Source organism: Achroia grisella, unplaced genomic scaffold, assembly GCF_030625045.1.
Source record: "Achroia grisella isolate CSIRO2021 unplaced genomic scaffold, CSIRO_AGI_Agris_v1 utg676, whole genome shotgun sequence".
In the NCBI taxonomy this organism is placed as follows: Eukaryota; Metazoa; Arthropoda; class Insecta; order Lepidoptera; family Pyralidae; genus Achroia; species Achroia grisella.
The window spans coordinates 947,842-971,068 of record NW_026712992.1 but is presented as its reverse complement, the minus strand read 5'-3'; the positions used below and the strand labels follow the sequence as shown (position 1 = coordinate 971,068).

Genomic DNA, 23,227 nt, shown 5'->3' with positions numbered 1-23,227 from the left:
CGCAATTGCATCAATATCAATTTATTTGAGTTGAAATAGTTATAAATCACTTTTGGCACTAATAACTACGAAAATACCTAAATTAATACTTGGAGGAAACATAAAAGTAAAGTTATGTTGCGTTTTTACTGCTAGTGAAATAGATACCGTTATAAATGCACATTTTCTAAGTCTCGGACACTGACAATAAAAAAGCATTTACAAAAATTAAGCACAATTGAGGAATCCATAATCTGTAAGGGCACCTTCACGGACAGCGTTTTTTTATATTATTATTTAATTCAGTATATCTAAATTGGTATAATACAACGATAACAGTTATTCATATAATGATCACAAAACCTAGATTCATATTTAGTAGGCGATTCTGTGAAGTGTCCGTGCGGGTAAAACTAAAAAGGCAAATACAATGAGTCTCGTTAACCCACCGTACATTGAAGTTTCTGAGAATGAGTTCTAATCACTTTTCATAAAGTTTGATTTCCTATTACGATATAAGTCAGATTCGATACGGAACATATAAAATCAACAAAGAAACATAGGTCGGCGGTGCTAGTGGTCGACATAACTACGTCGTCTAAACACGTAAAGGAACGTCACGAAATAACTAGTCGTTTTCTTCGATATAAAAGAGTAATCTTAGTACGTAATAAATATCTATCAATATATATTCTCGATCAACAAATATAATTTAATATAGGCAATAATATAATACGAATCTTTAAATCTATTAACATTATCACAATATGAGTCGCGACGACACCGTGCCGTCTACGAGGCCGGCGCCAGACATAAATTCGAGTCCGCGAAAACAGCTCCGAGTGCGAAGCTCGCGTTGCGCGCGGCACACGCTGGGCGACCGCAACCTCCGGGGCTACTCGAGCGAGCCACGGGGCGGGTCCGGCGCCGGCGAGGTGACGGGCCCGGTCAGGGAGCGGAGCCCGGGCCGCCCGGGGCGCACGGGGCGCGGCGCCGGCGAGGTGACGGGCCCGGTCAGGGAGCGGAGCCCGGGCCGCCCGGGGCGCACGGGGCGCGGCGCCGGCGAGGTGACGGGCCCGGTCAGGGAGCGGAGCCCGGGCCGCCCGGGGCGCACGGGGCGCGGCGCCGGCGAGGTGACGGGCCCGGTCAGGGAGCGGAGCCCGGGCCGCCCGGGGCGCACGGGGCGCGGCGCCGGCGAGGTGACGGGCCCGGTCAGGGAGCGGAGCCCGGGCCGCCCGGGGCGCACGGGGCGCGGCGCCGGCGAGGTGACGGGCCCGGGCAGGGAGCGGAGCCCGGGCCGCCCGGGGCGCACGGGGCGCGGCGCCGGCGAGGTGACGGGCCCGGTCAGGGAGCGGAGCCCGGGCCGCCCGGGGCGCACGGGGCGCGGCGCCGGCGAGGTGACGGGCCCGGTCAGGGAGCGGAGCCCGGGCCGCCCGGGCCGCACGGGGCGCGGCGCCGGCGAGGTGACGGGCCCGGTCAGGGAGCGGAGCCCGGGCCGGCCGGGGCGCACGGGGCGCACGGGGCGCACGGGGCGCGGCGGCGGGGCGCGGCGGCGGACGGCGGGGCTCATAAGTCGACCGTGTCGAGGTTCTGCGTGGGCGCGCGCGGCTCGTGCGGCGGCGGCGGCGTGGGCGGGCGCGCGTGGAACTTGCCGGGCAGCGAGGCGAGCGCGGCGTGCGGCAGGCGGCGCATGATCTTGCCGGAGGTGATGAGGCGGCCGAAGCCCTCCTGGTGCGCGAAGGCGTACCCGGAGCGCACGGAGCGCCGCGCGCGGCGCGCGGAGGGGGTGCGGGGCGCGGCGGCGGGGGCGCGCCACCGCTGCCGCGCGCGCAGCCGCTCCGCCAGCGTCGGCCGCGCCCACGACCACGCCAGCCGCCACGACACCACCGGCACCATCAGGATTATCATCTGCACACACCCGACGTACGTTCCCAGTGCCGATCGTGATACGAGTAGCTTTGCTTTAACGTGTACTTTCTGTGCCATTTGTTGACCCTCTCTCTATTAATCACCTCACTGTGTGACGTCTAATTAATGACGTCTTATGTGATACAATAAAAATGAATAAAAGTAAGTCCTTTTTGCCGACTTCAAACTTTGTCTGATTACAAACAGCACTGTACAAAGAAAATACTATTTTATAGATGCACATAAATTGATGTATGTTTACAATATCTGTTTATACATATAAATAAAATTTTTAATAAAATATTAACCAATTTTACAGATTTAATAAAATTTACTTCAAAATATATTTTCACAACGGTTGACGTTATGTGAATACAATATTACTCACAGTAAGTACGGCAGTGAACCAGAAGGTGGGTTGTGTGAGTGCGACCGTGAGTGAGCCGACGTAGGGGCCACCAATCGCGTAGTTGTAGAAGTAATCCAACACGAAATAAGACACCAACGAACCCCATATTGTGATGTGATTAAACACTGTCCAATATGTTGTATCTAATGCGATCTGCCAAAGAAAAAATTTATTTATATTCATTTACTCTTTATAGCACCAGAAAGAAAACAGTAAATTATAAAAAAATATAAATAGAAGTAATAAGATACAAACAAAAGGCGGTATTATCGCATTAGCAATCTTTTCCAGACAAGCTTTGGGTAGACGAGAGAAGATAGAAAGTGGTAGATGGCGCAAGAATGGAGAAGAGAAACAAAAAAAGCATAACAATACCAAATATAAATAATTATATACCATGTACATATATAAATATAAACATTATAATTTACTATTGCTATAATAATGCATTATTTATAAATATTACTTACTTGAGTAGTATTGTCTATAATTAATATTGTTGCAACTACACTTCCTAATAACATATGATCCGATAATATCTTTCCGTCAGGTGCTAATCCATCCTTATAAGTACCTGGAAATACAAATATTAATTAATTATATACAATATTACTAACGGTTAGTATTTACATCTCGTCCCTACTGGATACTATGTGGATAAGTTTAAAAAATGCATCCTTTTTGGGCTCTACCTACTAATCTTCGCGTGTATAGTACTGACCGTAGGGTATGAGGAAGAGTACGAGCGAGGTAAAGCAGCCGTGCAACGTGGACTTGATGAACTCCGTTTTGTTGAACAGCTGGCTGGTGTGTCCGGGCGCGTACAACTTGGGGAACTGCAGCGAGGTGGCGTCGGACACGTCCTGCTCGAACACGCCCAGCGCCAGTACCGGTAGCGACGTGTAGAACAGGTTGTACACCGAGATGAACATCTCGTCGAACACCGTCTGACAAACATTCAGATTCAATTTATTAATCCAAGAAAGGCTACAATTAGTTTTAATAATAGAAATTTAATTAAAGTTAAGCAATTGGCCAATTATGACTTTTGTTAAGTATTTTTACAATTATGACTTAATTAATTAAAAAACTATTCATGATAGTGCTTTCGATGTAAGAAGATCTAACAAGAAACTGAGCTTTTATTCTTTTCAATTGAGCTTGTACCTGACTACAAGCTCCGACTGACCTGTGCACTAAATCCACAGAAGAAGGCGAACCAAAAGTGGCACACGGTGAATGCGAAGTTCTTATAGAAGAAGTATCTAAGGAACTTGCACATTCTGTAGTAGGACCAGCGGCCGTGGACCAATAATAGCCGCTGTAGGAACCTGAACTGCGCTATTGAGTAATCTGAGGCGAGGACCGCCTGCATGCCCTCCTGGCCAGATATACCGACTCCTATGTGCGCCGCTGAAAGTAAATAAAAACTAATTATTGCACCAGAAATATATTATAAAGAATATAAATAGAAGTGAAAAGGTATAAAAAGCGGTTTTATCGCATAATCCCTTCCAGACAACCTTTGGATAAAGGAACGAAGGCAGAAAGTGGTAGATGGCGCAAGAATGGATTAGAGAAATAAAAAAAAAAGACATAGCAATACTAAATATATAATATAATTTTACCTTTAATCATAGAAACATCATTGGCGCCATCTCCGATTGCTAATGTGACAGCTTTCCTACTCTTTTTGATGAGTTCTACTACCATTGCTTTCTGCAACGGTGTCACTCGACAGCATATTACTGAACGACACTGTAACACCACGTCTAGAAACCTAAAACAAAAATAAATTTGTAACATCTATTACACATTTCAAAATGTAAAATAGTTTAGTTAGCTTTGTTTAATAAATATGCTTTAACAGATGTCTGAAATTTATTTAATTCCAGTATACCCTTTGATATCTTATTCTAAAATTTATACCCATTCCCATAAACAGACTTTAGAACAGCAAGTGTGTCTTTATATTTAGTATGAATGTTATTGTTTTAAGTTTGACGCGGTCATTATTTATAAGTATAATTAGTAAATCACGGGATCTTACAATGTTTTATTTTATCATCTATATGATCATGGCGGTTGAAACACTGCCGAAATATCGGAAACTCAATAAAAGTGAAACGTGGTAAGATCCCGTGATTTACTAATTACACTTATGTTATGAATATTGTTATTAGTCTACATTACAAGCAAACTCCTTTCAAAAATAAACTTAGGAATACACATACAGGATAATAATAATATATAAATAATAATAACACAGGCAAAATGAATGTCACCACAAAAAAGTAACAGATATTGCTTTAAATAAAAAAAAGAATCCCATTATCCCAACGTGATTAAGGTTATTAACGTATTATTCGACGGCCTCGGCGGTCTGCTAAACCACTAGAGGTTTAGCAGACCGCCTTACTTCTGATAGTCGTGGGTCCGATTCTTCACACGTCACAAACATTTATATTCATGAGTATGATTGTTTGTATCGGTCTGAGTGTTTTCTATGTATAATATATATATGTATTTAAAAAAAAAAACTATGTATTTGTATCAGTTATATATGTCAGATATATATTTGGTAGTACCCATAACAGTGTGTTTAAATAAAGATTATATCTATTTTTATAACATAAGCTTTAGGTAACTTAACTTGGGTCTAGATGGCGCTGTGTGAATTGTCCTGAAATTATTATTATTTTCTTTCTATTGTCGCATTGTCTCAGCTTTTACTCGTTTTTTATCACATGTATGGGCCGAAACCAAGTAAGTGCAGTGTATGTACATATGTGTGCGTGTGTACGTTATGCGTGCGTGAGTGTGTATGTACTTAACGTGAGCCTTTTCATTTATGTGACTGGTTTTATGCCATTTTCATCTATTTCCAAGAATTTTCGGATAGTTCTACATCTATTCAAAATGCCACCCTTTTGAAGGGCGATGTAGTGTTTTTGTAAATATAATTGTTTCAGATTATGATGAAGGTTATTAAGTATGATACCTTTGGATGAGAGTATTATCGGCATTATTATTGTTATGAAAAAAAAGTACGGTAACTATAAATGTATAAATAATGTATTCACCTATCCTCTAGCTTGGGATGCAGGCAGTGTACAAGCGAGTGACCGTTGACGACGATCGCGAACCCATTGGAGTCGTCGTTGGTCGGCTCGTGTGAGTCGGCCGACTGCGGCCCGCCCGACATGTACTCGTTGCTGTAACGACCACGTGCCACAACACTCACCATTGTTATACATATTGTTAACTGCTTATTAGTTAAAAAGCAATACTAGTATTTTTTATTAATATGTTTTACGTCTCTGGATACAAGTCTTTTATTGCCAAAGTCATCAAATTTTCATAGTATCTGTGAAGTAACGTTTTTTATATCTCAGAAGAAATATTATTGCAAGAAAAGGAAATATAAGTTCTATTCAAGATTTCCAAAACCTAACACTTTTGTTTATTATTATTTCATATGTTGTCATATATGTTAGTCTATAAGGTATTTATAATATGGGTCATTAGCAGGCTGAATTGAATACATAAAATACAAGTATGTCGTAACAGACGAGCTAAATCATTTCGGATTTTTATATTACTTTATATTATAAAATTATAGGACAAAAAAACATTACATTTCAAATTAATACAAAACTTCACAGTAGTAATGTATTGTAATAACAAGTAAAAGATATCATGTTCAAATACAGGAATCGAACCTGTTAACAATGACTAAATGTCTACTTGACAAAACATATCTAAAGACAATATTTTAAAACTATAATGGACATCACACCGGACTAATGTATTTGGGGTGATGCATAGCAGGCATTTATAACTATTATTAGCACGTTATGTGAGTGCATCCGGGAGGTATGTCTAGTGGTGTCGGGTTAGAGAGAAAAATTAACACAGATTAGAGAGAGAAAGAGCACACTGGCTTGGTGTACAGGGCAGTCGGAAAAGTTGAAACACTACGGTGGAGTTAGTATTAATAGAGGTGGATAATATAGGTAACAGAATTATTGTTGTACAGCATTTTATAGTAATACAGACTTTTTAAATATATTTCAGTAGGTCGATTATCTAAATACAGTAATCATCCCTATAATACGGTAGATTAGTTCCGCGTTATAGGAAAACGCGTTGCAGGAGTATTCACATATAACGCGTTTTTACGACCCCGCATAACGTGTTACGTATAAATTATTGGCGTTTATTTTTTCTGGCTAATGGCCGTTCAATTTGAATATTTAGAACGAAATATGTACGTTTTATTAAAACCAAAACAAAACTATGAACATTCTAAATAAAAATGTAACTAAATAAAATTATGATCTGTAAAAAAACAAATCAACATTATCAACATGAGCACAAGTCATTATTAATTTCACAGTAAAGAAATATAACGTGTGAAATCCCCATGTTATACGGGGGATTGAAATCCGCGTAATATAAAAATGCGTTATAAGAGTACCTTGATATAGGAGTACTGTAATATTTTATTACATTACTATATTAACCTATGTAAGCCCCAATCCACTTACATTTAAAAAAGCCACATATAATGAGTACATAATATCACAAGTTTCTCACACAAGCTCGCAATATAACTTAGCAAATTATCATCACGCAACGATGAAATGCGCAATCTAAATTTAAATATGTTTAATACCTATTACAGATGATTTTTTACAAAGTCTAGCTTATTAAATTAAATTTACTAAGATAGACTTTACAAAGACGTCTGCGTGGGTAACTTATACCTATTGCAGCCGGCAAGCAGATTACTTCATGTTTGTTGATAAACAGTCAGTGTAATTGCTATATTAATCGGATACTATATAAGATAAAATATATAAAAAATCTATTGAACTCACACTTCGGTGGTTCAAAACTAATAGTTAGTTCGGTTGACTAGTTTATATAAACTAGTCTTTATTTTCTTTATTACGATTTACATAGTGTAAACTAATTTATATAGAAATATTAATAGATATAGAATGGGACTATTAATCTTTTATGTACTCGATATTAAATGATTTTTCAAAAAACTGAGTTGTTTAAACATTTTTCTAGTTTTCTTGTAATATCAACTGTGATTTTTTTCAGATTTCCTTTGAGTGACAGGGTGGGCGGAGTGTGGAGACATTGTACATTCCATTGCTATGTAGTATAAAAAAGAATATTTAAATTATTTGTATTTATATATATTTAAACCTACAAATATACCCTTTATATAAGACACCCACAAAAGGTAGATCAGTATGTAAAATATAAGAATGTGAGTGAAGTGTTCCATCCTAGCTTTTTAGTTTGTAACCCAATCAGTCAATGTGTGTCATACATATCTGTTTATATTTCATTAAAATTCACTTGGTATTTAAATGATTATTACAATAAATTGTATATATCATCCTATAAATATATTATTAACCTTAAGACAATATAAATATTGTTTAAAACTTCTCCATTCCTACAAACAAGCAATGCTGACAACTGAAGTTAAACTACATAAAAACTAGATAAACGGTAGGTACAATCACAAATAAAACATGGTTTGATACGAATCGCAAGATACCGCGCACAGTAAATGAATTAATTGCTAAACACAGTAGTTTTTACACAATACTGTTAATTTTTTTATATAATTAGACTGGCAATCAAGCCGATAGACTTGATGGTAAAGTATAACATTGGTTATTGGCACTTTCATCACGTTATCATATGAAGCACGTGATATCTCTCATGCATTGCCAATATAGAGGAATTAGATGTCATGCCTTTTTCCAGTAATTTCCTGCCTTGTGTCATTTTACCGAAACGCATTAAGTTGCTTGGCGTGAAATAGGTGAAACTGAGGTACCAACTTTTTTACCTTGGTGAAAATATATTTATTAAACATATTTTATTGTTACATTATATATTTTATTAAAAAGGTTCATTTCGAGACAGAAAGGCTGAGTGTAGTACGATATATATTGCGATTCGTATCAACGCGGACAATAAACAAGTAGTAGCCCAAAGGAGTACATATAAACAGTTATATAAGCTTTTCGGCCAGTATTAATTCTGGAATGTTATAAACATTTCATAGATATGCAACAATTAATAAAACTACAGAAATTACAATTGAAGTCTACTGAATTACAATACGTATACATAGTAACGTACAGTACGCAAATGTTCATATTTTGACAGCCTCGGTGGTCTAGCACGCTTTACTTTCGATGGGTGTGGTTTCTATAATATTTCTCGCGCGGTACAAACATTTGTATTCATAAGTAAGGTTGTTACCATTCCTTTTTAAGAAAATTGCGCGAACGCAGGAGTTTGAAATTCGTAAATTAAACTAAATTGAAATTTGTGTAGAATGCTAATATTTCTTCATTTATGGATAATAAATTTATTAATTCAATCACAAAAACTTTAAACATTAGCATGTATTTCACACACTGTCTGTGCCTAAATTAATTTTGTTATCCTACATATTTGTCTATAATCTTACTAAACGTTAAATTATTTATGGTCGAATTTGGACCACTAATTACATTACATTACATAGTTATTGACATAACTAGTAGTCGCCCGACTACTAGTTATAGTTTTACGTACTGCACGTTTCATTTTAGCAAATATAACGTTCCAGATTGAGCTAGCCCTAGGCTTTATCTGCGTATATATGTAGTCCCCTGCGGCGACAGGGCGACAGCGCACGAAGGAGACAGCGGTGATGTATACAAGTGTAGCTCTTTGTCTCTCTACCTGTGGTGTGGTATTGTGTTATGTTCCCACCTAAATGTGACGACGGAGACGGCGGGTGCGTTGAGCTTGACGTTGGCGGCGCGGCCCGGGGAGGGCCGGGCTCCGTTGGCGGCCTCGCCCGCGCCCTTCACGCCCGACGGGCCCGCTGCACCACATGACCACACAACCATTACCACACGCCGCAACGGTTACCGACACCCACGCCCTTTCACGCGTCACGCTCCAAGTGATGTTAATGTACACCAATACGACGAGAAAGGCCTTCGAGTTCGAATCGGTTTTCACGCAGGAAAGTAAGTGAGTGGTTAATTGCTGGCAATTTATTCACAATGAGCGAACTAACCTAACCTCTCATAAGCTAATATTATCATCATTCACTGGTGCACCGTCGACGTGTAACGTTAGCGAACTCGGGTGTACCTTTCCATTATTTTACCCAATTAAAGATTTCAATATCTAAAGTAGTCATATAATGCACGTAAAATTCAAATGAAGCTATATCTATCGCCAGAGTGAATGATCTTTTTAAACTATTGAATTATTGTTGTACAGTAATTTAGTAATACAGACAAAATGAGGCTATATCTATCGCTAGAGTTATATGATACAAACAGGACACACGTACCATGAGGGAGGAATGTGTTAACGACTCGTATAGATTCGAGACATTTGCCGAGTTGCCGCTCGACGTCGTCGTGGGAGACGCCGTCGATTACGAACACCTCCGCCATGTCGTCGGTCAGCAGTTGACACGAATACCCGATATTTATAGCAGTCTCTGAAATTTGTTATTATACGTTACACTATATATAATGGGAGACATAAACACCTACGTATATAAGTAAACTTTACAAATAAAGTCGCTTAAAAAAAAGGAATAAGAAATTCAATTGAATTTCTTGCCAGTTCTTCTCAATTGAATCTGTATATTGAACTGGACGGTAAAGAAATTATAATATAAAAAATTTGACGTCAATTTTTTTATATAATGATAACAGCATGAATAAATTTTTGAATTTAAATTTTAACGATATATAAATATATTTTATAATAAAAAAAAAAGTTATTCTGATAGTATCAAACGTTGAAATCTTTGGACAAAGCCCTATATCCAAAAAATTCAATATAATATCGAAATATGAAATTATGGATGAGCGTCAACACTTTAATACATTACATTAACGCGGACTGAATTTTTTATACGTTAACATCAACGGTCGTGTATTTATAGCATTATGTACATATAGTAATACGTGAAGTAAAAATTTTATACCCCTTATTACGAAAATTGTGCGGACGTAGGAGTATGAAATTGGGCGTACTTATAGTTTATATAGAGGAGTGCAGAATACTATGTTTTTTTTTAATTATCCATAAAATACATTAAATAAATTAAAAAAAAAATACACATACACTCTTTTGTTTATCGCGTGTGCAACTGCCAATGCTAGGTAGTGCAAGAGAATGATAGATTTAACGTATTACCAACCTTGTTTATCACCAGTTAAAACCCATATTTTAATGCCCGCCATACTGAGATTCGCTATCGTTTCTGGTACTCCATCTTGTAATTTATCTTCTATTGCGGTTACACCTGTTAAAAAATTAAATGACTTTTAATAATAAAAAAATATTGTATTGTTACATTTATATTTATGTACATAGTAAGTTGAATACGCAATGTAGAAAAAAAATTGATTCTGTATAAAAACGAGCTCATTTTAAACGATTTACCTTAAGCTAGTGGATAAACTTTTAACTTTGTAATAATAAAAAATGCTAAAATTTATGTATTTATATAACGCTATATTAAACCAGAGGTTCCCAGACTTCAATTCTCATATATCACTTTCAAAATTTTGCTATTCGGTGGACCCCTAGGAGCTTAATTTCTACCATACCCGATTCTCCCGTGGACCCTTGGGGTCCACATGGGCGACTTTGGGGACTGAGCTCACGCCAACGAAAACGTCCAAGTCTCCCGTGGACCCTCGTGATCTACGTGGGCCACTTTGGGAATGAAGGTAACAAAAAGACGGGCGGAAGAATAGATTCTCACCCATGAGGAGGAGGTCCGTCTCGATCTCCTCGTAGATGGCGTCGAGCTGCTCGTCGCGGTCGTGGAGGGCGAGGGCGGCGGCCTGGTGGCGGCGCTTCCACTCCGCGAACCCGCGCTCCTCCAGCGGACGCCACGCCAGCGCCAGCGTGCGCAGGCCCTCGCCGGCGAACTTCTACACCACACACACACACACACCAACCGTTATACAAAGCACCATAATGGAATCTTGTACCCTAACATGGTAGCTGCCTTTACACGTACGCTCTTTCATGCAATAAAAAATGTATGAAAATGTAGACGAAGAGAACTACCCTAAAATACATTTGTGTAAGGTATCGAGGTTTTACTATAAGTTCTAAACAACTAATAGACATACATTTTATGACAATGCTATTATATAGAGAAACACCCAAACAAACAAAAAATAGTCGTTAAGAATCCCACACACCTTTCCATTACCCCTCTCGTGAGTGGATTAACTTTAGATTTTCCACACAACAAAAAATGAAACTCCTTATTATCGGAAATAACTTAATTCATGATAATTCAAATTCAATAAATTATGAATAATTTAAAGTAAAGTAACCTTTATTTGAACCTTTTTAAGCATTATAACTTTCGCCTAGTTATTAAATAATTTACTACTATTCTTGGAAAATAAATTTAAAATTTTCAACAACTTCAATAGTTCTATTAAATAAAAGTTTAAATCACTTTATACACGGGTATCTACTAATTATGTCGTAACTAATAACCAATTATAAAGAACGTTTATAAGAAACATAAAGGTCAAAGTTTAATAAATGGGTCTTCCCTATAATTTTACTTAACCGAAGTTTGTTTCATAAGAAACTAACTGGACGGCCAACCCTCACTTGACTCATACAGTGCTATTAGGAAACAATTATGAAAGTATTGAATTTCTAATAACATTGATTGATTTTCTAGGAAATTAAGGAAAATGTTATAAAAGTAATATTAAATTGTTAGAGATATCGAACCGTTTTACAGAAGCTCATTCATTCATAATATAAGAGCGACGCTCTTTTCAGTGGAACTCTAGCCACTTTCCACGACCTTCCATCATTCTCTTTAAACGTTGTTACGTCACGACTTCTGTTTTTAATATGCTTGATGTGCCTTAGTCTTCCTCTCCCCCTCTTTCCTTCTATCCTTCCCTCAATAATAACTTTCATTCATCCTTTTCTGGTGTCCTAACATTTTTAAAGAAATGAAAGAAAAGTCCTAAGAAAGTTAATGCCTGCCATAACATGTTGCCCAAGATTTACCATAATCACATACAATTATTTGTGCACTGGCTAATAAATATAAAATAATAATTATTAAAACAACTTACATTTAAATGCTCCTGCGTTTTTGACTTCACATCTCCTTGATTTGCTTTTAATCTGTCATATATTACATTATCAGCACCTTTTGTATATAACCTAATTTCTCCATCCTTCCTTAATATCACGGACATTCTTTTCCTAACATTATTAAAATCTAATATACATAACAAATCATACTCCTGTAACAGAAAATATAATTTAATTAATTTTATGCACTATATATATACATGTATATTTTCATTATAAATAAGGCAGGGGTAATTCTTACCTCTGTATTACCCATTACTTCTATTGTAATACTATTAGGCGAGCGTTCTCTGAACACAAAACCAAAATTCCTGGCTGCCGATACCAGTGCCGCCTCATCGGGCGATTGCGCCTAGAAATACAAAAAAAAAAACGTATCTTTACATGTGCACATATGAACAATAAAAATACATAGGGGTGGGTAAGTAACCCTTATCATCATGGGGTACGAAAAATAGATGTTGGACGATTTTCAGACCTACCCGATATGGACACAAAATTTCATAAAAATCGGTAAATCTGTTTCGGAAGGAGCCGTGACATGGGAAATTTATATGTTAGTGATATATACAATCGATATCTATCGGGTCGGGCTGAAATTCCACCTCGTGTGTTATAACCATCATAACACACTTATAATCATAATATATATATATGTTATGATGTATAATATTTCGATAATCGTCCTCACCTGGTACTCTAGCCGCCCGTTCTTCTGCTCAGGCATAACAGTGTGACAGAGAGCGAGCAGTCTAAAAAACTCGTGCACATCCTGGTCCCCGCGTTTCACCGCTTCGAGTAACGTCGAGTCGAAGAACTTGAATTCCGGCTCGTACTCTGGGTTGAACGAGAAGTCCAACGGTTCCGAATTCTGTAGCGCGCAATTATATATACATTAACATATATATGTACATATATATTGTGTAAATGGAATAGCAAAATAGCTGACGGCCCACCTGAAGGTAAGTGATATCCGTCGCCTATACACATAAACAGCATTAGGGGCATCACGTTATCATTAGACAACCGTGATATCACTAAAGCGTTGCATTTGCAGAGGTCTGATATGATATTGCCTCCTTATTATTATATTTAATCATTCTACATTCATAAATTTCATCGCGTAAACGAGAGACCGAGAGGTAATGGAAGTTTACTATTTGGTCAACACGTTAAAATAATATTGTGGTCAAAATAATATAGAGTCTAAATTGTAATGAAATTCATAGAATACTACTTACTGGTCCTACCTTAGTAGGGGTCTCACTTACACGAACTATTTATCAACCAAACATTCGTTGCAATTAAAAAATAACACAATTTAATTTTTATATCGAAATTTTAGTTGTATTAACAGATGTGTTAAAAGCATACAAATAAAACAAATACATAAACTAGGATGCAAAGCAACACATGCGTGACTAAAACAGTTACAACACACAGTTAATGCACATACACATACAAGTAATTAACATATTCTCATACACAATACACTAATACACATACCTAGGAAATATTTTGTACAAAAATTATAGTGTGTGCAGTGTGAAATAAAATTAATTTCTTATAACATTATGTTTATATCTATTAGACATACTATAATTTCCGGATGCACTATTGTTATATATAATAATTATATAATATTTAAATAGTTATATAAAGTCTACATTTCTAGCGAAATAAAAAGTGGGGAAAGTTTAATATATAATACTTTGAAATTATATATAAAGATATCATATTTACATCCATATAAGTTGTAAATATGATAATCAATTTTATATCGTGTGTGTATTGACATTAGTCATATTATAGCTTTCACCTATTATTATAAACGATGTGTGGATAACAATAATATTGTAGCCATTACTCTTGTTAGCTTAGAACCATTCCATTATTAAATATGTATATTTATAAAGTATATATAAGTATTACAATACGAGTACATACATTTGAAGATTACAGAGGATACAGTTACAACAATATTGGTTAATATAATTTTTATTATTATAGTTAAACATCTATCTGTTCTAAGTATGAAATTATAAGTATTAAATTAATAATCCCAATTGTTTACTAGGACGTTTAAATTAGATCATACTTTGAACATACGTTTCTCGAGCCAATTTACATATATAAAAATGATCGTATTTATTATAAGACAACAAAGTCTTTGAAAACCATAACATTATTTTTTAAAAAGTAGTTTTATACAATATTAAAAAAATACAATATTTAATTAAATATTATATATCATAGTCCAGATCTAAAATATAATCTTTGCCGTTATTTAAAGGTAAATAAATGCGATCATAAATATCGTTTTAATGAAACACACCTTCATATTTATTGGTAAATATCTGTTGAAGTGAATTTAATTAGGAATTAATACAACATTTTTATTGCAATAATAAATAATATTATATAGTTTCGGCAATAGTAGTAATATAATAATAAACGTATGAAAGTGTATTTATTAAGTATTGTCGCAAAACGTTCTCTCCGAGTCCGAGACATAAGTCGTGATGAAAACGAAATCTCCACAGTTCTCATCGTATCGATTTTCACTTTGATGTTTTTACTGCAAAACTTGAGGTAAATTGCTTAGAAATTAATGGTCTTTAAAGTTATTTCTTATGATAGAAAAATAAGAAACGTTTACCAAGTCAGATTGAACAAGATAAGTTGTAAATTACAACTTATCTTGTTCAAGTCTGAGACTAACATTTCAAAATTAAACATCAGTATAAAATTTTATGTTTCTCAGATCTATTAGATTAGAGATTCTTTATAATTTAGAAAAGGTTATTACGTTAATTACGACAAATGTATTATACAATATATATTATTATAAAATATATTTCACATTCAAGTTGACTGTTGTTCGAAAAATCGAATCAAATAAAAAAATTTCACTGACTTACTGCGGTTGAACTAAAATAAAAACTACATCGGAGAGAACATATTGCTTGCAGCGTCTTCGAGCGATAGTACATAGTAGTAGTAGTAGTAGTAGTAGGAGCGCGAGAGTGGTTTGCGAGCGTACATGTAGTTGCGTGGGGCGTCGCGCGCCGGGCGTGCTGCGGCCCTGCTCGTGCTCGGCCTCCAGGAGCCGCGCGCGCGCTGCTCCGTGCGCGGCGGCCCCGCCCCCGGCCCCGCCCACCGACACGCCCCCGGCCCCGGCCCCGCCCTGCACCACACACACGTCACGCACGCGCTCACCCGCCCTTCGTGTCCACCACGCTCCGTGACACAAACTACGCTCCGATTATATCGCACTCTTCTTACTAAACCAGCTACCTTTACACGTTATTTTACGCAGGAATCCGTTTTATTCATGTAAATGTAGACAACGAGAACGAGAAAGACAGTGCGCGCCGCCAGCTCGAACATTCCCGCAACCTTCAATCGTGACTGCTCTAATCTAACCTATACATATTAATTAATGAATACTGCAAAATGGAGGCTTTAGATTTATATTTTTATTAGACTATAGACCAAAGATATAATTATACAGTTACTGATAATTCATAAATCATAAACTTGTTTTTGAAAATTAAAAACTGTAGAATAAAAAAAACAAAGAAAATTAAATTACTTGAAACGTACACATTATCACGTGCGAAAGAGTGAACACAAAAAATAGTAAAATGGAATCGATAGTACGCGCTGGCTTTCCCGTGTTAAATCGTGAAAGAATGTATCGAGTAAAGGCAGCAATGATGACATGGCCATCGTTGACACAAAAAAATGTAAGTAGATATTCCCTTCTCAGACATAAGAGAAGTATAATATCTACAGAGCTTATACGACATAGGCACTCGCAGTCATAAACTATTATCTTAGCCATAGACAAAAATAAATAGTCACAAAAATTACAGTTAGACGATGTTGTCGTTGCTATGTTATTAATTAACGTAGGGTGAACATGCAGGAGATTCCTTGTCATAACATAAAGGAAGTCCATGTTTTTTAGGTGAATGATGGCCAAGATAAAATTAAACAGAGCGAATACGTGTTTGATTTCTACATACAAGTCAAAGCAAACCTCAAAAATTTATTTTAATATTCACTAAACTAGTATGAGAAAATACCACGTAGATTAGACTTATGATTGAATCAAAAATTAAATAACATATATTATATTAGACATAGTTAAATATAGCTGCAAATACTAAGAAAAAATAGTTAACAAAATCATTGATTATATAAAGTATATCTTTATAATTTATTCAAGATAATAAGTGAGTCATAAACCTAATATTTTTACGAAAATCCTATACAATTACAAAGTAAAGGTTCTGTTGTGTTCTAGTGTATATAATATTAAAATTCTTGCACTAAGCTGTTCTATATTTGTTTGAAAAATAAAATCTTTACGGTCAACTATCATAAGATACAAAAATATGTATACATGCGAATACTATATGAATAGACCAATATGGTGAAATATTCCAATGTTATATCATTTATGCCATGTTTAAATATGTAATTTTTGTCGTGTAGGTATAATATATTATATATTTTAAGGGGTAAACCGTGCACAAACAAGTAAACATGAACAGACGGAACACAAAACACACTTCAAACATATCACAACACGACCCCGAAGCGGGGAATGTTACAACTATGTGATAAAACTATTCGTTATCCATTTCTAATTGAATCAAAAATATTTTCAGCTAGACGTTGAATTCAAATTTCATGCAATATAATCTGTGGCTGCCGGAACGTGCGAATTTCCGTAATCTTATTATGGTGTTCTGTGGTATTAAAAATAAAATCGCATCCTACATGCACTGAGGTGATCTAAAATTCACTATTGCATTGTGCTCTGCTAAATTAAATATAAAAAACAAACGTTACATTATATATTTGTATATCTTCAGATATATATAAGGTATATGATATGATACTTTACCTCGTTGAGCTCTATGGTCTCTCCAGTTGTTTCGTCGATAACATCACCGTAGCATACGCCCGCTATAGAACATTTATTGAAGGTCATAATGTTCTGTGTCAGAGTGCCAGTTTTATCTGAGAATATGTACTGAATTTGACCTGCAATAAGAAACGTATATTAGTTACGTGATATTCAATCCTAAAAGTAAATTAACTAATTAATATTTTCATATAATTAAGCTCACTGGTTTAATTTTATATTTAGATTTATGTTTACATTTATTTACTACAATAAAATTTCATATCAGTAGTCCCCAAACTAGTGCAGACCTGAAATAATTTAGTCTAATAAATTAGTCTACCACTAATTTATTAGAGTCAAAACATTAAGTTTGTATTCATACATTTCGATTTAAAAATATAAATTTAGAACAATTACTCAAAATAGCAACATGCATGTTTCTTGCTCGTTCTTCTTGTGATGAGACAGTTTACTGAATGAGCGGTAGATTAGTAAAAACTATTCAAAACTCATTAAATTAAGTTCATTTGAATAAAGATTTTTCTATTATATTTGAATTTTTCTTTAATCTTTCTTTTTTTGTTAATTATATTATTCCTTGTCAAAGAGATAATAACAATAATTTCTCTATACAGATTGTACAAACCAAGTTCCTCATTCAGCGTCGTCGTTCGCGCCTTGGCCGCCGTGCCTGTCTTTTCATAATACATCTTCTCATCCCAATTTATTAGGAAACTCTGTGCAAATCTTATTACCTAGAAAAAGAAAATATAAATCGTTAGAGCAACTTGAATATTACTAATGTATCCATAAGTTTCAAACAAACATATAATAGCATACCTAATAAAATGTTCTATAATTAATTATGGCATATTGCATGACACATTTATTATACTTATTACTATTATATATATTTTTTCTTATTTATACATAGCTTTATGTCATTGTTAATTATATTATAGATTTATTTGCGTGCATTTACATACAACGACACTATATTTTCCTTGTACGTAAGAGAGCGAATAGAATAAAATAAGATTTTTTTAAAATAAGTGTAGAAATTAGGGGCTGTGTCGTGGTTTCAATTACTAGTGGTGCCCTCAGAACTCTTATCCATTAGACAGGAGTTGATCTTCAGCCCCTATATAAGTTCTTCCGCGGGTATGAGCACATCCTCTGCACTCACCCCCTAATTCGTTGAGTAAAACTGTAGATATCAGTTACGTTTAACCGTATTAGAGTGTTTACATTCAACTTCAACATATTCTGTCCCAAACCAACATATTTTCTTCATACAATAGTTTTTTTTATAAATAGAAACCCGGTTTATGTAGAGGTTCGGATTCCTATCGATACCCTTCAGGCTGAAGTTGCATCCATTAGGCAAGTCAGCCGCTCCATAAGTCCTTCCTACGGTTAGGAGTGACCTCTGCACTCACGCCCTTTTTCGTCAGGGTAAGCTGTAAATAACATTACAATACTAAAATAGAGCGTCTCACCTCAACGGACACGTAGAGTGATATAGGCACGACAGTGTTCATGACGATCGCGTACGAGAATAGCACGAGGAAGGCGATGACGACGGCGCCCGAGGCGGGCTCGGCCGGCACCAGCGTGTCCCACGGCAGGTACGCCTGGAAGTACCGCCCCACCAGCCACTCCCACACGCCGCACGCCACCGTGCAGAACACGCACATCGACAGCAGAAAGAATACTATCTGCAACCAGCGGACGAACAAACTACACGTTAGGACGGTGGAAGGTATAGCTACAGATATGGCCTCGGTGCCCTAGCGGTTTAGCACACCGCTTTACTTCCGATGGTCGCGGAGTCGATTCCTCGCATGGTACAAACATTTGTATTCATGAGTATGATTGTGTGTATCGGTCTATTATTTTATGTAGAGTTTAACTTTCCCTTACTATATAACTATGTATTCTAAAAATACATCAATACATTCATAAATTAACTAATAGCTTTGAAATTAAAACCGCTAAATCAATTTACTGTTCATTTATGTACAATTCTGATATAGTGACTCATTCACGCACAAGGTACATGTACCTTTTTAGGTATAGCAACGAGGAAGAGAGACGACGAACGTTATTATTCATCATCCCTGTAATGTTTTATTTATCAGCATTTGTTTTAACTTGCAAACAAATTGATTATGTATACTTATTTTCCTTTTTCGTTATAATATAGTAATAATAGTAAATAATATAGTACATTTTTATTGACATAAGATAGAACATACATTCTATATTAAAACTAGAAGGACAGCTACAAGAAGGACCTATTAAGGTTTCTTAAGGGTCAGCTACGCACGGAGACATCATGGGTGTCACGTGCGTTTATAGGTTACAGTAACTGTTTACCATCAGACAGGCCGTATGCTTGTTTACCATAAAAAAATGTTCAAACAACAGGCAGACTCTCAACATTTGAGTACTTACCCCTATAATAAGAAAATTAAGTAGCCTATCTATACTGGTGCGCTTAAACTTGGTCTTGCCGGAGTTCTGCATAAGCTTGGTGTCTTTACCGGCGAACACGACGACGCCATAGCACCAGGTGGTGTTGCGCAGCACGCAGCCGCGCAACAGAATCTTATCGTTGTCCAACGAATGATGTTTGTCGCGCCAACTCAGTGTACCTGCCACACAATAATAAAAACTATATGTATATAATATAAAGATACTATTTCTCTGTAATGGCAAATAGGTTTACGGTCCATACTATACCGATTTCACTGTTAGCGGCAACCGACGTCTATATACATGAACAGCAGCAGTACGGACATCACTCATACCACTCATGCATTAATTGTGTTATGCCTATTATGCTACCATATAACCGAAAGATACCTTGCAATGTAACTTGCCGCACAATAATCGAATATTTATATCCAAAAAATGTTTGTATAATATAAATGGCAAAAAAGCTGATAAACGGTTACCGTCACCTACGTGAACAGCACTATATCACTGATACCATCATCCGTTAACATTCCAGGGGACTAAGTATCATGACTCTTCACCTGTATTTTCACTGCCTAATTTACAACCGAAACACAGCTTACAATGCAAGCTGTTTGGCAAAATGACTTTTTAGTCTACATTTGGCACTGCAAATAGTGATACAACTATTATTCAATATGGTTATTTCATGGTCTACTAGTTTACTATACCTACTTAAATTCGCGAGATTTACTATGTATAGTATAAAATAGAATAAATCTGATCTATAATTGTCTCTGATCCGAGACAGGCGTCTTCGAATTGGAATCAAATTTCAACTATAAATTAACATTTTCAATAGAATAACATTTGATTACATTACAATGTTTTCAAATAACATCGGCTAAGATTCAAGAGATAGTAATATTATAAACCAGACAGAAAGATTACCGTAACCCTCAACATAAACATAATAAAAAATATAGTACATCTTCAAGATAACACTATCAACGGATTTATCAGTTAAATTAATTAAAACACTGCATTAATTGTGGCTTTGTAATGTTTATTAGCGTTTATTATTAATAACATTTAAGTGATGTATGCAAATTAAATTTACAATGCGTGCAAACAATGAAATTATGTTTATTATTACGACATCAATAGCGGTACTGTACTGTGTTGAGTTTCATAAGAGCATTACAACAACATTATGCACACGCGTTATGCAGGTGAATAACCCAATAAACAAAGAAATTACCTTCAAACTTATTAAGTAGATTGTTGGGCGTTTCGCATATAATGACCCCGTCGAAGGCGCCCAGTTGTGCGTCGTCCTGACCCATCTCAGCTGTCTCCACAAGGCACTGACGACATTTTAAATTTGTTTCCCTGTAGAACCAACAGTACATAGAATTAGTGATTTTATTAATTATGGATATATACATAAATATAAGTATATGATACACCAATACAAAAAATAATCTATGTATTATTATTTAAGCAAAAAAATACAAAAAAAAAATAAAACACAACAATCAGAAATCCCAAGATAATCAAAGCTTGTTATACGCATCCCAAACAATAGTTAGGAATTCTGTAATATATATTATTAATAAATACATACATATTGTACAAAGAAAACATACAAATAAACAAACTCAAGGTTCGAATCGAATCCTCGCACGATAGAACATTTATTTATTTATTTATTTAACTTCAATGCACATAATATACAAAATATAGTAAAGTACATTTGGCGGACTTAACACCATGCGGCATTTTCTACCAGTCGACCATTGGTGGTGCAGAGAGTAAATGTTGGCGGTGCAAATATAATAAATGATAAATAAAAAGCAACAAAATATAAACAGAATGATAAATACAATATATATCTAAGGAATACAATCATAAATTACATAAATATATGCAAATATTATATTATACATATATACAAATAATTATATACACATATATATATATATATATATATATAATAAATATATACTAGATACTCAATAGTCTGACAGTCACAGAACCATAGAGAGTAGAATGGAAAAATAGTGAAAGAAAGAGAAATAGAAGAGAGTAGTAAAAAGTTACAAATTGAGATAATGTTCCCGTAGTTTATGTTTAAAAGAAATTTTATTCGTAGCGGTTTTGATATCAAGAGGTAAGTCATTCCAAAGTTTGATAGCCTGAACGGCGAAAGAATAGTGGACGAAACCGGATAAATGAGCCGGGATATGAAGTAAAAATTTTCTAGTTGAGCGAATACCGTGATTGGTGTTGTCCCCATGGAAGTGAAATTTACTCTTAATATAATCAGGAGAATTTGGATCGTATAAAATGGAGTATAGAGTACATAGAATACGTACATTTCTACGGTAACGGATAGGTAGCCATTTAAGCTGTGAACGATAAGAAGAAATATGATCGAACTTGCGGAGATTAAAAATGAAGCGGATAGAGTTGTTGAGAAGACGATCCAATTTGTTTAAAAGGTCGACATTCATGTCAGAGCAACACACATCTGCGTAATCAAGGGTGGGAAGGACTAAGGATTGTATAAGGAGAATTTTTGTACTTATAGGGAGGAAATTTTTATTCATTAAATATTTCCACCGTTCGAGGAATCGAACCTACAACCACACGTAGTAAGGCGGTGTGCTAATCCGCTAGATCACCGTACTTAAAAACCACCGATCCAATGCTTCGCACGTGTGCATTACAAATCTTTGAACTTTTATGGTTTATCTGTATGTGCATGTATTATATGTATAATATAATGTTTCATCTTAATAACTCTATGTATTGCTGACAAATTCATAAATATCCGTTGCGTAATTATAAATCTAAGCCTACAAAAAGAGCCGACGGCTTTGTTTTATACTATGTAAAGAAGTAAAGATTAAACTTATACAAAGTGTAACAATGCAAAGGTTATCCGAAAGCAGCAGATTGTATTTGTGAATGCAAATGTTGTCAGGCAATGTTTTCAGAGTTCACTGATTATGAATAACATACCTACATTATTCATAATTACTCAACTGTAACTGTTATTAATCAACGGGTTTTACCAGACATTTACTGGTGATACTGCAGTTTGCATATCCGGGAGTATATAGTGACCTAGTTAAGATAAGGTTTTCTTTATTACAAACTAAAAGCCGCGCTTTCACTCGCGTTAAATTTCAATAAAAATATAGCCTATGTGTTATTCTGATGCATAAGGTATATTACTGTAAAGTTTCATCAAAATCGGTTTATTCGTTTTTGCGTGAAAGAATAACAAACGTCCTTACTTAGAAACTTCCGCATCACTACATAGTATAAAATAAAGT

At 36.0% G+C, this 23,227-nt stretch overlaps 1 protein-coding gene across 1 annotated transcript in view; it reads right to left on the bottom strand.

Annotated features, from left to right (window-relative positions):
- Positions 1–1,545: 1,545 nt before the first annotated feature.
- Positions 1,546–23,227, bottom strand: part of LOC131850019 (phospholipid-transporting ATPase ID) — a 32,584-nt gene continuing 10,902 nt past the window's right edge. Inside the window, exons 5-23 of the mRNA XM_059200166.1 lie at positions 21,145–21,275; positions 19,881–20,080; positions 18,923–19,141; positions 18,070–18,178; positions 17,421–17,560; positions 13,194–13,373; positions 12,744–12,854; positions 12,481–12,654; positions 11,124–11,295; positions 10,554–10,658; positions 9,690–9,842; positions 9,065–9,209; positions 5,380–5,511; positions 3,925–4,076; positions 3,486–3,709; positions 3,018–3,243; positions 2,767–2,870; positions 2,276–2,449; positions 1,546–1,887 (exon numbers count right to left, since the gene is read on the bottom strand). Coding sequence (XP_059056149.1) covers positions 1,546–1,887; positions 2,276–2,449; positions 2,767–2,870; positions 3,018–3,243; positions 3,486–3,709; positions 3,925–4,076; positions 5,380–5,511; positions 9,065–9,209; positions 9,690–9,842; positions 10,554–10,658; positions 11,124–11,295; positions 12,481–12,654; positions 12,744–12,854; positions 13,194–13,373; positions 17,421–17,560; positions 18,070–18,178; positions 18,923–19,141; positions 19,881–20,080; positions 21,145–21,275 — 3,193 coding nt within the window. The remainder of the gene's footprint in view (positions 1,888–2,275; positions 2,450–2,766; positions 2,871–3,017; positions 3,244–3,485; positions 3,710–3,924; positions 4,077–5,379; positions 5,512–9,064; positions 9,210–9,689; positions 9,843–10,553; positions 10,659–11,123; positions 11,296–12,480; positions 12,655–12,743; positions 12,855–13,193; positions 13,374–17,420; positions 17,561–18,069; positions 18,179–18,922; positions 19,142–19,880; positions 20,081–21,144; positions 21,276–23,227) is intronic.